The 16,805-nt window shown below is 38.8% G+C and overlaps 2 protein-coding genes across 9 annotated transcripts in view; one reads left to right on the top strand and one right to left on the bottom strand.

Annotated features, from left to right (window-relative positions):
* plekha7b (pleckstrin homology domain containing A7b) overlaps nt 1-3,013 on the bottom strand; it is a 76,024-nt gene extending 73,011 nt beyond the window's left edge. For 5 of the 8 annotated variants that reach the window (XM_087839523.1, XM_087839512.1, XM_035905157.2 and 2 more), the window contains exons 1-3: nt 2,862-2,994; nt 2,673-2,749; nt 2,514-2,571 (exon numbers count right to left, since the gene is read on the bottom strand). In XM_087839523.1, coding sequence (XP_087695649.1) covers nt 2,514-2,571; nt 2,673-2,749; nt 2,862-2,944 — 218 coding nt within the window. In that variant the 5' untranslated portion in view covers nt 2,945-2,994. Of the gene's footprint in view, nt 1-2,513; nt 2,572-2,672; nt 2,750-2,861 lie in introns of all 8 variants that reach the window. The other 3 variants (XM_035905155.2, XM_035905145.2, XM_087839521.1) reach the window with 1 other exon arrangement.
* A 6,938-nt stretch (nt 3,014-9,951) lies between these two features.
* Nucleotides 9,952-16,575, top strand: nucb2a (nucleobindin 2a). Its single transcript, XM_006780208.3, has 13 exons — nt 9,952-10,068; nt 10,466-10,609; nt 11,482-11,589; nt 11,819-11,951; nt 12,117-12,220; nt 12,808-12,993; nt 13,123-13,213; nt 13,319-13,377; nt 13,456-13,548; nt 14,003-14,092; nt 14,217-14,387; nt 14,575-14,635; nt 14,741-16,575. Exons 1-13 carry the CDS (start codon nt 10,045-10,047, stop codon nt 15,016-15,018), a joined length of 1,542 nt encoding a protein of 513 aa, XP_006780271.2. The 5' UTR covers nt 9,952-10,044; the 3' UTR covers nt 15,019-16,575.
* Nucleotides 16,576-16,805: the final 230 nt, after the last annotated feature.

A 16,805-nucleotide genomic window follows, 5' to 3' on the forward strand; every position in this document is an offset into this window, starting at 1 on the left:
TATCCTTTATGGTAAAGCATAGAGTTAGGGCTGGATCGGGTGACCCTGAATCCTCCCTTAGTTACCCTGAAATAGGCTGTGGCTGATGTGGGTGTTTAATCATTAGTCATTATTAATCTCTGGCTCTCTTCCAAAGTGTGTTTTTTTGTCCTGCCTTCCTCCCCTCACCTTTCCTACGTTCATTTTTTCAGACATCATCTGTATGATTTAAATAATAAATTAATTAAAATGGATTGTTTGGTTAGGTTTAGGCATTAACAACACACCGTTTAGGTTTAGAAAGCCCACGATTTGACATCTGTGGAGCAGCTAAAAACTAATAAGAATTTTTAATGTGCACTTTGGTAACTTTTTGTTTTCTATATTCCAGCATTTATTGAACAATCATTATCACATTTTTTAGAAAAACTGATCTCTAAACAGATAAAATTACATTTGGATGCTAACTCTTTCATTCCAATTGACCTACAAGTTGTTTACTCAAGAGAATATATTAAAGAAGCTATGGTGGAGCCTTTGAAAGTCATCATGAGGTTTGAATTACCAAATTATCCAAGTTTTTTTAATGCAATCTAATAAAGCAGATTAGATGACAGAGATCAACAAATAGTGATCATCATAAGTTCTGTTGGGACGCATAGCACCAATAGCTGTTGTAAACCAAGCACATCTACCAACAACAGCCTCTAACAGTGCCATCACACCTCAGAAACTGCACAGGAACGGCTTTAGAGATGCAAGAGCATAAGGCAATGACATAACCCCCAAAATTAACGATCCTAATCAAATTGAGCATGCAAGTGATGCAATAGTGCAAGCCTAATCCACACAAACCACAAGACCTTCAAGGTACCCCAGAAGTTGAAGGGCAAATATTGTGTACTATAACTAGCTGATAGATTTTTTTGGCATCATTTTGTTTTCATTTACATGGAAAAATGTCAGCTGGTGCTCTTAATAAGCTGAATGGTATCAGGAGACAGCGCTGGTGAGTTCCGTTCCACCGCAAGAACCCACAAGAAAATAAGGTCTCCAAAACAAAGAAACTAAAGCAAAACAGGATCCTTCCACAAAGCCAAACGGGCAACAAGTAGAAGAGTGATTTCGCAGCCTTGACATTTAGGATGCCATATATCACACAGCCTCACTGCTGTATTGTTCTCACTTCTTACAGAGAAAAAGTGAGTGAATGAGGGGAAAAACAAAGACTCTTATTCTGTACATAATATGTGTCAGTAACAACAAATTTGTTAGCTGGAACCACTTAAAGGCCTTTTTTAAAAGCATCTTTGGATACAGAAAAAGTAAAAGAAGGAAATAATTTGTGTGCTTTGATATGTGTGACTATTGCAACATCTCGGATGCACAAATTTATACTAAAATCTGAATATAAAGGTCATTGATACAAAGTGTCCACATTGGTAAGACAGAGCTGCTCACTTGTATCTGCAGAGTACTATATGTCATTGAGAAACAACCAGCCTGATGCTGAGACCGCAGCTATGAGGATGTAAAATTCTCCATGTAGCCATTGCATCTGCAACAACTGGGGCGAATTAAAAGGGCAATGGGATAACATGTCTGGGTGGGAGGTGGGATTTGTAACAATGAGCTACATCAATGCAGACATCTCCAGGCTATGTCGTAGTAGGCTTTAATGTTAGCCCGACTTATCTGACTGATTTGGGCATGATTTCCGGGTTGCTCTACTGCACTGGTTCCCATCATAGTAACTGTCTGATATACACTGACAGCCGCAGACCAGCATCCAATAACCCACTGCATAATATAATCTACAGTAAATGCAACAGTAGCTCTAGATACTCAAAATAACATGTCTTTTGGTTGGCTTCACCTGAAGCCAGATTTAATGCAGAATCCTCCTGCTTTAACGTGAAAATCTGAGAAAAAGCGGGGAAAAAACTTCAGAGTGCTGCATGTGACTTTGAAAATTCTGTCCTTTCTGCTTCAATAATGCAATCATGCCATACATCTCTGTCACCACATGGTCACACCCCTCTCCTCCAACCTTTACAGTCTCTCTCTCTCTCTCTCTCTCATTCACATCTGCACATACACACACACTTACACACAGCAAGTCTGCACACCTATCGGAGTGAGTAGAGGTCCTGCATGGTGGATGTGAGGAGAATTTTAATAGCCTTTCTTCCTGTCCTGCTAGGCTCTGTCACTTTCCGTTCACAATGCAGGCAGAGATAATTGGTTTCACCTATCTAATGGGACCCTAGTGAGTTAATCCATATGTTGTTGTGTGCTTTCCCTGTCATCTACATGCAGCTCTCAGATAAATCAGTGTGTTTACAATACAACCTTTAATGTAGTTTGGTTGTTATAGTGCATCAGACGTGTTAGAGCAGCAGAGAGGAGGAGGAAAGCATTCCACATAGAGCACTTTAATACCGATCAACTCAACCAGCCTGCATGGGTTGATTTTTTTTTTTTTCTTTTCTCTACACGACCAAACAAGGCAACAATGCACAAAAGCCACTCACTTGATGAAGTAACTGGCTCCTTCTTCCGTGAAGCCCTCTTCCCAGCCTCTTGGTAAATCTATAACACGAGCAAGAACACATTGAGCGACCCGCTGCACACTGCAGCAAAAGCAAAATATCCTGCTGCTATCCTGCAAAATCAGATAATTTGTGGCGTACCTGAACGTATCATGTGTCCAGAGTTAACAGGTTCGCCAGTGCGGGGATGTAGCCAAGTAGTGCTTTGAGTTTTATCACTGCAAGAAAGACACCTGTTACTGAACGCTAATTAAACAACGAGAGGGAGAGAAAAAATCCCTTCACACCGCCTCGTAAAGTACTCAGAGCAGAACAAGTAAAACGGCTCACCTAATGAAGAAGACTCGACCATCTCGACAAACTCCATAAGACCAGTAGTCAGGTAGGGTGTCCCGTCCGAGAGGTGCCGCCATGATCTCTCGACTCCAGCTCGGCTCGTCCCCCCTTTCCCTCTCCGCAGACTTTTTCCAGGGAGCCCACATAATACCGCCGCTAGGGCTGCATAGTTTTTAAAGGGGACGAATACCAAACAGAGCAACAGACGACCTCCCCTGCGAGACTCTTTTGTTGAGCAACCGGGTCCTCATAAGTAGCGGTCTGGCAAATGATTAAAAACACAGCCGATACTTGCATAAGAAATTAATAAACTAATAAAGCCTAACCAAAGAAGTGCAAGCACAAAATAGTGCGTGAGCTAGAAATGAACCGGATAAAAGCTTTGGCGCTGGGGAATGGAGACTTTTCAAGGCTGGTGATTGAAATGATTTCAGTTTTTGGGTGGCCCAGTTGTGAAAGTAGTTGTACTGTAATTCACACATGAAAGCAAAACGTGCACGCTTTCAAAGAATTGTGGGTATATGTTAAATAAAGCTGAAACAAATCATCCTGCTTAACTGATCATTTTAGTGAAATGCAATGAGAGAAACATGGGTGCAAAGGGTTTCATGGGCATATTGGTGGTGGGGGCTCTGTGTTCCCCATCAAGGAAATGCAGTATCACATCTTCCATTTACTCTTTATTTTTAAGCACCACTTTCTATGGTTTAGTTAATTAAGTATTACTGTGTTATCCTTTATATCAGAGGTGTGCAATGAATTTTCCCAATGGGCCAAATGAGAAACTGGGACTGTTGTGGAGGGCCACACCGATAAGCATATAAAGGAATAAAATCAATATGGACATTTGTTTTGTTTTTAATTACATCTTTGCTTTTATATTGTCTGTGTTTTATTATGTTTTAACTTTTCTAAATCCACCTTTACATTATCTTATCTCTTCTTATTGCAGCCCCTATAAGTCGGATAAGTGGTAGAAGATGGATGGATGAGTGGATGGCTGAATTGAGTTCAGCTTGTTGGCATGGCCCTCGATAACAGTCCCAGTTTCCTGTGTGACCCCTGATATAAAGGATAACACAAAAATCAGACAGCAGATAACAGCAGTGAGGTTTTTGTGCATTTCTTCTGTTATTTTCAGATAATTATTCTCAATTTTTTTATTTAATATTATCTCTGCATTGTCAACACATATCCAAGTATGATTGACTCTTCTATCCTCCTTTTTGTTTGCTTAGTCCAGATTAAAGTGTAAGGAGTTGACAATTCTGCCTGATGTCAGACTACTAAAAACAGCATGGACAGCCAGCACGACCTAGACGATTGTGGCAAATTAGCAACAATCCATATAAACTTGAAAATAAAAAAACAGCTAACAACTTACTTAGTTTGCAGACTGGAAAAAGAAGTCCCTAATAACTTCCTACGCCTTTCCCTTTTCTAGTATATCTGCTCTGCCTGTGCACGTGCACAGTGCCACAAGAGAAACTGCAGCTGCTGACTGAGTTTACATGTGTGTTGGGGCATGGATAATTATGTTTACCACAAAACATTTGATGTTTTTATGAACTTATAATTAAAATTTTTGCAGTTAAAAAAAGCGTTCATCACAGAGTGTGACTGAAGTATGGGTTTTCCTTTTCTAAATGAGTTTTGCTCTGTGCAGAACACAAATGCATGTGCTGTCTGAAGGGAGAAAGTATCCCTAAAAAGTTTCTAATCTGCTTTTTTGATATAGAGCTGCTTTTGTGACATAGGTGATAAAAGTATCGGTCGGTGGCCATGAGATATTTTTGCATGGCCAGCAGTTATCAGCTTACAGGCACAGGATCAATAACCCGAGGCCACGAGTGGGAATGAGTTGAAGTTGTGAGATATTGTTGGGTGGCCACAAGACGGGGCATGTTTACTGATCACACTGACTGAGCTACAACAAACTAGATTTAAATAATCCTATTTTACCCTACAATATTGTAGGGTAAATTCTAGCATATTGTTCTATCAGAAGACAGGCTAGGGAATGAGTTAGCCAGGCTAGCCTCCATAAAGCTCTTTAGTTTGACACACAGTGCCTGTGTGTCAAACTTGTGTGCACTTCAATAAGGATGTGCTGCGTTACAGAGACAACTGAGACAAGTTATTGTTCATCTGACCATTCATTACTAACAGGTGGCCAAGCAATAATATTTTCCCACCATCAATCCCACCTAGATTATTAATAGTTTGGGAAAAATGCAAAAATAAATAAATAAAAGATTTTCAGGGCTAGGTGCTCTGGGGCTTAAAAAACTCCAGCACGTGAGTCATGAAGTAAATATCAGTTTGAAAATGCCATGAGTCTTCTGTAAGGCTGTTTTAATTAAAGCTGGACCAACATCACCAGTTTAGACTAATATAAATTTAATATAAATAAACATCGCAATAACCCCTGTTTTTTAAATTTTCTTAAAACAATCTTTACAATGAACGATAAAAATAATACAAATGTAGATAAAGTTGTCTATTGATTCAGGTTTCTTGCCAAAAAAAACCCTCCTTTTCATTAATAGAGGAGAACAAGAAGACAAGCAAATGAGTTCTGCTGAAATTTTATAGAAACTGTCTTTTCCCTTTTATGAAAGAATGACCCTGGAAGTACCACATAAAAACTACACAAAGTGATATAAGAGTAAGCACAGATAAATGCTTATATTTTGATATTTGTCTTCCAAGGGAAAACAGAGGACTGGAGTAGTGAAACGTGAGGATATAAATGTGTGCTGAGAACGTCCGCGGGTCAGGTTGAATCTATGTCCCTGCATTAATTGTACTGGAAGCTTTAGGTGATGTTTGTCAGCCTCGCATCACCTTCACTGGCACTGCAGTCAAGCTTTAAGGACAGAAAGCCTTTCTGACCATGACACATTACAATAATGCTTACACTGCATCAAACAGACCTGCCCAATTTACCGCCGCTGCTCATAAATTTTCACTGGGCAGACAATGTTCAAAGTCACAGTGGTGTTGGCACAGGAGCTATTTTGCTGACCAAAAGACAACAAGACAAGCGGCACGGTTTCATCTTATCATCCCAAGCTCTCTTATACTAATGTATCATCACTATTATGACCCTCGTTGTGTAATACCATGTGCTTTAACTGGTTCTGACTCACTTCGGGGATGTTTTTTTGTTCCCCGGTGGTTCAAGGCACAGCTTTTTAAAGATAGTGGAGGATAAAATTTTCTCAAAAGCGTTGCCTTTATCAGCCGTGCAGAAGCTGTTTAACTTAAAATCTCCCAAATTCTTACCTACATGAAAGAAAAGTAAAACAAAATTGGGTCATAAACTATTTCTAACCTGTAGGATTTCTGATCATATATGACATGTAATAATCTAATTATTAACTAAATAAGATCTACTTCCAGGGAACCATTTCAGTAAAAGAATTGGTATTAGTATTTTTCACAAATGTACACTTAGACGTTACAGTAAAAAAAAGTCATGAGTCTCCTCATTTTTTTTATATTTTGCTACCAAAATGAAAAAATAGGTGCAGCACCTCCACTGTCATTTAAAAATGGCTGTGGATAGTTACTGCTCGACCTCCATGCTAACCTCATCCATACGTATTGATGAGGATTTGAACCATTTCAAATTTTGATTCATTACTCCATAAGACATGTTGCCACTGATGTTTAGCCCAGTTTTTTGTTTAATTTGGCATACCTCAGCCTTTTCTCTCTGTTTCCCTTCCTTAAGAAGGGTGTATTGACAGCCATCCTTCTACTGCTAGTAACAAAGTGCCTAAAGATACAATTTAAAGTTGGCTATAGGTCATCCAAATAAAGTCCAAAGAAAAAAATTGAAATGATTGCTCAAGACCACTTTAAAAAAAGGTACAAGAAAGGCTAGCTCCCTCAAAATATAAAGAAATGTTTTTGTCTTTTGCACAGTACTGTAGTGCCGTACATAGGCAGATTTATCAGAGATTTTTCATGCCAAGCTAGATTTTTTTCTTAAAGAAACAAACAAAATGTGTGAATAATGAAATGTACTATTATATCTGTTACGATATTATAACATCACTACCCAGTTACAGCTCACTGCAGATAAAAATGTGATGCATTTTGGAACTTTTCCTCTGTACTGTACAAAGGTCAGGTAGACACAAGCAACAGAATTAAATACAACAGTGTCTAAATTAATCATTAATACCACCAAACATCATTTGATTCAACTTGTTGTGTATTCCTCAACCAGTCTGCACAATCAGGTACAGAGTGCTGAAACACCATACGCACTGCAGCGTAATCATCTCGTAGCCAAACTCAATTGCTGTTATTTGACCTTGCTATGATTTATTATCATCCCCACTATGTAGACATCCATCTATACATGCTAATTTACACAAACAAATACACACTTAGTTGCTGCGCAGGCCAGCGCAGCTCTGCAGTATGTTCTCTGCTGCTACTGCTGCTGAATCCTGCCTCTTGCCTGCCAGAGGCTCACAATGCAGCAAGGTGACTCAATGTTATTGTCTTCTCCTCAGAGAGCCTCCTCCCGCTGAATCACTTACTTATGCTCGCTAAAGGTGCTGAGCTGAAAATGAAATAAAGATTCTCTTGTTCTGACTTCCAGCTCTTCAGTAAGGAATCATTCGGATCTTAATCTAGTTGGCAGAAGCCCTTATTGGAAATCAATAGCATCTTTTCAGAAATGCTTTTTTTTTAAATACACCTTCATGTCAGCAGAGTAAGGTATATAAATGAGTGTGTACAGGTTCCTACATTATTTACACTCTCTGTAGGGTAATATTTAGACAGTAGCCTTCTTTTCATTATGCAGCACATTTTATGATATAGTGGCTGATTAAAAAGAAATGCTGATCTTCCCATCCACTCTAGTGTTCTTTCACTATCAATTCCAGTTATGATCTATGACATTGAATAATTGCCTTCCAACTCAGTGAACTATTACACTGTCATCTAAAGAGCAGGGATGTTATATTTAGTCATAACCTCACTTATCCAGATAGAAATTTGATTCATTGTCTTGCTGGACCTGCCAAAGCTCCAAAGTCTTCATTGTATTTTTATTCTGTCATCCATAATTCCAGTAGAAAGCTAATGTTTATAGAACTTGCAGGCAGCGGATCTAAGTCTTCTTTCAGTCCTGGTCCAATCAGCTGTTGAAGATGTAGCATGAAAAAGCAGAACAGAGTTTAAATAATTCCTTTGTAATTAGGCTTTCATATATGCTGATTCGTAGGTAATTAAACCACAGCAGCAGGGATCGATGCTAACAAGGTGTACAATTTCATGGCTGATGTTAGTGTCATTTGCCTTTAAGTATATTTGACCAGTTAAGCCAAACAGTCACTCAGTACCTTTACAGAAGTCAACATGATGGTAATAGTCGACGCAGCCAGCACATAGCAACAGCGCCCTCTTCTGGCGTTATGGTCTTTCGATACAGATGGCTGAATCTACACCAATCGGGACTAAGTTTGAGATTTGCTACAGATTTGCGGTGGGACTGCAGTAGCTGTGAATTTCACATTCACTATGGAAAATATTATTATAACACCAGTTACACATAGATTAAACGACTGTGCACCCTTTTCTTTTCGCCCCGATATTTAAAACATGACCTTCATTTATATCCCAGCTACACACCTGTAAAGTGTTGTGGCTCTATAATGAACAGTTACAGTTACAAAAAAATTGATCAAATCTTTACAGACACACTGAACAAAGGCAAGACACAAAAAAAAGAAAATGAGTAGCAGTCATTTATTCATGGCTAATCAGCCTCTAAGATGATGAGTACAGATTGATCTTCTATAAGCACACATACACACACACACAAAAGTTTAATGTAAGATCTTCCCATGAGGCCAGTGAACAGGACCGGGGTTAAGAGGTGAACTTGGTCCCATTAATCACAGACTGCTGCTTCCTGAGCTCAAAAAGCTGAGGCAGAACTGCAGTTAGGCGGATTTTTTTTCCACAGGAAGTAAAGCAAACACTGACTGAAGAAAGCATTAAATGCTTAAAGCTGCTGGTGAAGTCCCAACATTGGAATTGGTTAGCTATACATTTATTCAAGTACTCTATTTGCACTTTTTATTTTAAAGTATTTGTACTAATAAAAGACTTTCTGAAGGTCTTTGAAGTTTTTCTTTGAACACTGGATGGTCCTTTACTCATTTTCTGGCCTTGTACCTGACCATTTTTCAGATGGTTTATCTATAAAACGCAGTGGAGGCTCTCTCATGTTTGGGGGCTGCATTTCAGACAGTGGAATTAATATCAAAACTGATGGCAGTATGAATGGGATCATACCGAACAAAAGGCAGCCAACATCAAAAGAAGAGCTTTGAGAGTCCTATATACTACTTCAAGAAACTGCAAGAAAGCTTGCCTAAGAAAGTTCATTGTTGTAGAATAAAGGTGGTCATAATAAATATTCACTTTCCATCTTGTTAGAACTTTGTTTTTGCCTTTTATACTGCATCTAAATGTATGTTTAAATGCGTGCTTCAATAAATCACTGCGCATATTTCCCATCTTCCTAGCAAAATATTTAAAAAATGAGGGGTCGCTGAAGTGTTTGCACAGTTCTGTATCTTTAAGACTGGGATGTCAAGCGCCTTCACAAACTGTGTTTTTATAATCTGCAACATATTCTGACAAATGAATGAAAAATGTTCGTGTATTGTATTAAATAAACAAAAACTATATTTAGAACTGATTAACAAAAAAAAGCCCGGAGCAACTAAATTTAAATGAACTAAGTTGAAAACAAAAATGAAAAACTGAAAGGGGCAAATAATTAGAAAATTTGAATTAAAATCGTAATACTTTGAAAAAGACAAAAAAAATCCAACTGTGTGTTTTAAATAAATAAATTAGTCATTCAGCATCACGAGTTTCATCCATCCCCAGCGTGAATTTTCCGTCTCATTTTCGTTCCGTCCGGTGCCGTAGATGACAAACCAAAAGACCCGCCCACCTGCTCTGCTGTCATATCGCCACGTACGATTCAGTGCAACGCAACATGCTAGTGCGTTTGACAGACCGCCCAACTGACCAATCAAGTTAACCACCAAACGAGCCACTCTGTCCAGCGGGCTGGTGGAAGCTGCTGATACCTCTCCAGCTGAGAGGAAGCGACGGGTGGAAGGTAGAGTAGATGAGGTCCTGTGTTCATAATAAAGTGAGTATACTGGCAACATATCTGTCTATGGGGCTCTTTAGTAAAGCTTTAAAATCCACGCTGAGCGTGGGAGAAATGCTGTGTAAGCTCTTCTGCTCAGACACACGGTGTAACGTTACATGAGTGTCTCATTTGTCCATGCTTGGCACCGAAGCGCTAAATATGTCAGTGACGGTGCTAAAGGCTAACACCAACAGCTTCCTCTGGTTATTATTATTAGCCAATAATTTGCAGTGTGTGGAGACTAGATGGGCTGCTCGAGGAAGATCAAAAATGAGGAAGCTGGGTACACGATGATGCTTACGCACTCAAAACTCAAGAATGTATATTTCCAGATATTGTAAAATCTAAAACACGTCACCTCAGCCGGCACTATAGTGATTGTTCTCGTTTGTAGATGTGGGGGAGCCGGGCCTTTCTCGCCGGCTGGCTGCTGTTGCTGCTGGTCCAGCTGTTGTGTTTGGAGGCTGTGCCCATCAGCATCGACAAGACGAAAGTCAAAGAACCAGAGAAAAAGCCTGAAGAGCCTCCAGCCAGTGTGGTAAGGAAGAAGACATAATATTTACACTGCACGCAAGCTGAAAATTCACCACAAACCATAATACATGTCGTATCAAATAACGACCCTTTTTCAGCAGTGGTGCAGGGAGATAATTGTGTTTATTTGGCTTTCATTATCTATTCGTTTTAACAGTATTTAAGTCAGGCATAAAACTCACAATTTTGGTCATTATTTTTAGGATAAGACGATTTTTTTATTATAAAAATATTTGTTTCCTTTTTTTTAAACTTAAAACAATGTGTATAGAGATGAGCGGCTTCAAGAATCTTTGTGGGATTGGATTACATAATTTCACAGAATAAACGATTTATTAATGTTTATTTATTAGCTATTTCATAGGTGGTACACTGTAGTAAGTATGCCCCTGCTAAGTTTATTGGAAAAATGGCCTCTTTCTCTTATTCAAAACTTTAAAACTTGTGATCTCACAAACCAATTTATTTCTCAGTACAATAGTTTCAGATGCTATAGATTGTTTAGTGCCCAAATACTGTTATCTGTGTACTCATTTGTGCCTCTGGAAGGGTTAAATACTGACATACAGAGGTTAAACAAGTACAATATAGTTTCAGTGCTGATTGCACGGGAATGCTCTTTTTTAGATATTAAGTATATGATCTTTACTGAAAGCGGTAACCCAGTTTGTATTTGTCATGTGGTGGTGTTTTCTGTACTTGCTCAGACACTTTTGGTTGGATTTTTCTTTAATTTGTCACCCATATACAGATAGAGATGCTGTACTGTATATATAAATATAGATATATATCAGAAATGTTTAAAATAGGATTTGATTACCCAATGTAACATGTTATTGGCGTTTTTAAATTTCATTTTATTTACTGTATTTTTAGGACACTGGACTCCACTATGACCGCTACCTCAGAGAAGTCATTGATTTTCTAGAGAAGGATCAGCATTTCAGGGAAAAGCTCCACAATACAGACATGGAAGACATTAAGGTACCCCGCTTTCTGTTGGTTTGGTCTTACTGCAGTGGCACAACATTTCAGCCAGCTCCTTATATAAGACAATAGTCACTATAATATACTCGTTTCGTGTACATGCACTGCTTCCTGCAAAGTTTAACCCAGTGTAAGCAAAAGTACAATATGCTTTGCTGTAAAAGTGTAGTGTATGTTTCAGAATTGTTTTAATCGCTTAATTTGCCACAATTTATTTATATTGCAGCAAGGTAAGCTGGCCAAAGAGCTAGACTTTGTCAGCCATCACGTCAGAACAAAACTAGATGAGTTAAAAAGGCAGGAGGTAAACCGACTCCGGACCCTGATTAAGGCCAAGCAGGACCTTGAAGGAGGAAATGGTAAGTTGTGCAAAACAAAAATAATTTCATTTTGAATTCTGTTTAAAGTATCAGGCTCTAAATCATCTTTAAATTGATTGTTTTAGAGGTAAATAAAAGAAAGTTCTATTTTATGTATTCATATGTTTTAATATGTGTAATATATTTGAATTTCTCCCTGGACAGACATAGCAGTGGACCATCAAGCGCTGCTGAAACAGTTTGAATACTTGAACCACATGAACCCGCACACGTTTGAAGTGGAAGATCTGGATCGGCTGATCAGATCGGTAAATGTTGTTGCTCAATGCTACTTCATACTTAATGAAAAGTATAACATCTTGAAAGTATTTGTGCCTTTGCACAGTGGAGTCCTGCAGTAGAGAGAAAGAGGAAACAGGAACCTATGCAGCTGCTTAATTCACACCAAAATTGGCCCGTAGGTGGTGAAAGCTTCACAGTTGGTGAATGACTATAATTACCAGCAACTAGAAAGGAAAGGGTAGTACTGAGTACTGAGGTGTAGAGGGCAGATGTATTATTTTTATTTGACCTTCTTTTCATTATTGTTTTTAAAAACAGCAATACGTTTAGTCTTGTATCTGTGTCTCAGATGTTAAGACAAAAAGGCTTTTCACGATGGTTTCCAGAAGTGCGCTGATGTATAGAAACGTTCAGGCATAGACCTGAAAAATCTCGTTTACTACTACTGTGAGGGTCTGAGGGTCTGGAAGTAGTCTAATGTTCTGAATAGTATCTCTTGTTTTGACTTCGACTGTGTCTAAGTGACATTTCCAGCTGATGCATTATTGTTTGCTGGGTATAGCCTTGTGTGGTTATTACTGTTGAACAATTTCTGTTTTCTATTTGTCATCAGGCCACTAAAGATCTGGAGAACTATGACAAAGAGAGACACGAGGAGTTCAAGAGGTACGAAATGATGAAAGAGCACGACAGACGAGAACACCTGAAAACACTGGATGATGAGGAGAGGAAGAAAGAGGAGGAACACTATGAGGAGATGAAGAAGAAGCACGCCGACCACCCTAAAGTCAACCACCCGGTAAGTGACGAAGGTGCACAGAGAAAAATAAATGATATATTTTGTTGGGATTTTTTTTTTTTGTCCAGATTGTAGTATTCCTTTTACCTCAATCTGGAAATCAAATGTGTTTTTACTTCAATGATGCAGGGTAGTCAGAATCAGCTGAAGGAGGTCTGGGAGGAAGCTGATGGCTTAGATCCTGAAGATTTTGATCCTAAGACATTCTTCAACCTGCATGGTAAGACCTGTACTATCATTTACTAACATACGTAATTTGCTCTGTAAAACATACAGTACTAGAACACGGCACATTCGCCTTCTTTTCTCTTTTTCTATAATACAGATACAAATGGAGATGGCTTCTTTGATGAACAGGAGTTGGAGGCATTGTTCACCAAAGAGGTAAAGCTGTGGCTTCTGAAAATGTGTAAATATTTCAGAGTAGGTCTTTGTACTGACTGTGGGCCTCTGTGATTTCAGCTCGAAAAGATTTATGACCCCACCAACGAGGAGGACGACATGGTGGAGATGGAGGAAGAGAGGCTACGTATGAGAGAGCATGTTATGAATGAGGTACAACACGCTGCACTCAGCAACCTGTTTTCCTGAAACTATGCAGGTGAAAAAGCCGATCCTGGATTAGCTTGGCCAAAATTGTTCTGTGTGTGAAATATACATAGGGTAATATTTAGCATCATTAATTTTAATGTAGTAATATTCACAATCGCAGTCCTCTACTACCTTTAATGCAGCTCATCAGTTTGTTAAAAGGTTGGAAGCACAAAAACTTTATGCGTATGAACAGTTAGTCTCCATAATTCAAAGCCTGTGACTAAAGTCACATGACTGACTTTAGTGACTACAGAAACAAAATAGAAAAGACACCTAAACCTCATTCTCGGTCTCAGCTGGGTTTGCATCTTGTGTTAAACAGGCTCCACTGTGTTTTATCTGCCTTAGTCCTTTCAGTGAATAAGAAAATATACAACTAGTGTTAAAAGCCTTTCTGCTCTTGTCTGTGTCACAGGTGGATTCAAATAAAGACAGGCTGGTCTCTCTGGATGAGTTCCTTGTTGCTACTAAGAAGAAAGAATTCTTGGAGCCAGATAGCTGGGAGGTGAGAAACATTAGATGACACTTTATCATGATAACAGCTTTTAGGAGTTATTTAATTCAGAAACATTTGGTTAAACGAAGCAGGACTGTAAAAAATGGCTTCCTACCTGCTCTGTGTTCTTCAGACCTTGGAGCAGAACCAGGCTTATACCGATGACGAGATGAGGGAGTTTGAGGAACATCTTGCTCAGCAAGAACAAGATCTCAACCAGAAGGCTTCTGACCTCCAGAAACAGAGAGATGAGCTGGAAAGACAACAGGAGCAGCTTAATGCACAGAAAATGGAGCTACAACAGGTAAGGAATGGTACACTACTAATGAAAAAGGTTTGCTTCTGTAGATTTACAGTCAGTGCATCAATCTGCCCACATCCTAACCTTCACATTTTACCAATTGATTCAGCCGTGCTTATATTGTATTTTAAGCAATCAAATTGTCTGTCCACATGTAGTAAATGAATTCTAATGTACTAAAACTCTACAGGCAGTTGAGCATATGGAACGGCTCAAGTCACAGAAAGTAGACCCTCCTCCAGAGGTTCTCGGTGAGTGTTGATTTTGTTTTTCTCCTACTTTTATTTTGATAGTGGTTTGATTTTAAAGGTCTAACCTCTGAGAATATAAAATTGTTCTCTTTGTTACAATTGAAGGGAACGCTGTCCCAGAAATCCCTGCAGTTGACAGCCAACTGCATGAGGCCCAACAACAAGGACATGACCCTGCACCCCAAGGACATCACCCTGTACCCGAAGGACATGACCCTGCACCCGAAAGACATGACCCTGCACCCCAAGCTCCTCAGGATATACCACAGGAACACCATGGACAAGAAAATCAAGACCAGGCCCAGCAAGGTCGCCCTCAAACACATGATAATATACCACCTGGTCATCAAGAAGTTGTGCAAAGCCAGAATCAGCTGCCATAATAATGTGCACAAAACTTTACAATCAAACTTTTTCAGCACCTGCACTCGTAAGTGCTGAGGAGCAGTCCCATCGGAGTATAAGGACCTCTTTAACCACCCTGACCAGCATTAGTGGTTTGAAGTGCATTTGAGAAGAAGAACCACTCAAAGGGAATCCGTTACCCCAGATTTCAGTCTTGGTGACAGTAATCCCTTCATTACATAATTAAATTACACAGTGAAATGACCTACATGGGTTTGGATCCTGATATGTGCATACATAGATTTTAACACGGTTGTTTGCTTACATTGAGGGTGTTTTTTAATAGAATCATATAAATAATATTTTGTGAGCTTTCAGACCGGTTGTTTGTTTCCTCTCAAAATGACTTGCTGCTTGCTAAACATCCTGACCCAAGAGCCTTCTGGATATGTACAGTGCAGCTGTTTAAGAAGATAAGGTGTAAAAATACTCATTTTAATTACAGCCTTTGAGATTTAGATTTTTTTTAAATTACTATCAATATACTCCAAAAAAACCCTCCAAAATAAAAGACATGCATGAATCATGATGGACCTTATGAAAACATACTTTAAGAGTTAACTGCAAGATGTTTGTTTTATTTAATTATGACACTAAATTGGCAAAAATAAATAAATCTACTGTAGCAAATGCAACCAGCTTACAGCATTTTCACACCATCCCCAGACATCGCACTAAAAAAACTAAGGAATTGATACAAGCAGTCGCTGTGTTGTGATGACCTACAAGGTGCTGTCAGATCTGCAGCTATCACTGTGACCTGACATTTACAATCCTTTAACCTTCAACACCATTATGAAGCCAGGTCGCTGTCTTTTTTTTTTCAAATGCTCCCTTCTTAATGGTCATTTTGCTTCCCCTCAAACTACCAGTTTACTGTTTTCCTACTATAACACATTTTTTTCTTAATGTGTACAGTTAATTTACTGTACTGAACAGTAAAAGCTCTTAAATAGTGCTTTTGTTAAACAGTATAATGAACTCATGGTCCATACACATCTATTGCTACGTGATTCTGATGAAACAGTTTTGATATTGTTTATTTAAGGTTAACTTTTACCTAACCATCTAGTATTTTGCTGAAACAGTCTGTCAAAGTAAGGCAATGAAAACCTTGAATTTTGTTTCTCTGTTCATTTTGAGGTATTTATGACTTTTACATGAAAGAGAACATATTAGCATATTTGGCAAAATGCTGGTTTGGTGTTACATGCTGTGTTATCCTGTATGCTTTTTGTTTAATGTAAACTTGCTTCTTCAAATCGGGGAGAATAATGAGATATTTGGGAGTTGCTGCCACTTCTCACTGAAGACCTAAATTTTCAGTCGATGAAATCTCTGCCTTTCAGTTTTACCTTACACAGAATTTAAGAAAACTTCTTTATTTGCTTTGTCAGTCGTTTCCCGTGTGCCATGCATTATATTTTGCACAAAATGTAAAGCTGGTGTTTGATTTCTTGCTGCTGGATCCAAGGGTCATTTGACAAAATTGCACACCTCAGTTAAAATAAAATAAAGTGGTTCAGGTTGTCAAACAGATTTCACTGGTAATGTTTGAGTGATGCGTTTCCTGTGGGACATTTACCTCCAGTAAAACAATTTCTGAACATGAACAGATGCAATGTAATAAAAAGGATGGGCTGTTTCCATAGCTGCTATTGTCATAGCTGAAGGCTGCTCTGAAGTAGACTGAATTCTACACTGGATTGTATTACGTTAAACTACTCACATGCAAGACCACACAGAATGAAAATGTCAGAAAACA

The sequence above is a fragment of the Neolamprologus brichardi genome, chromosome 1, assembly GCF_056152115.1.
Source record: "Neolamprologus brichardi isolate AB-2024 chromosome 1, ASM5615211v1, whole genome shotgun sequence".
NCBI lineage: Eukaryota > Metazoa > Chordata > Actinopteri > Cichliformes > Cichlidae > Neolamprologus > Neolamprologus brichardi.

Coding starts and splice junctions, on each gene's coding strand:
- nucb2a (XM_006780208.3), top strand. CDS start 10,045: ATGAGGTCCTGTGTTCATAATAAA. Junction 10,069..10,465: donor GGTCCTGTGTTCATAATAAA/GTGAGTATACTG, acceptor TCTCGTTTGTAG/ATGTGGGGGAGCCGGGCCTT. Junction 10,610..11,481: donor AAGAGCCTCCAGCCAGTGTG/GTAAGGAAGAAG, acceptor CTGTATTTTTAG/GACACTGGACTCCACTATGA.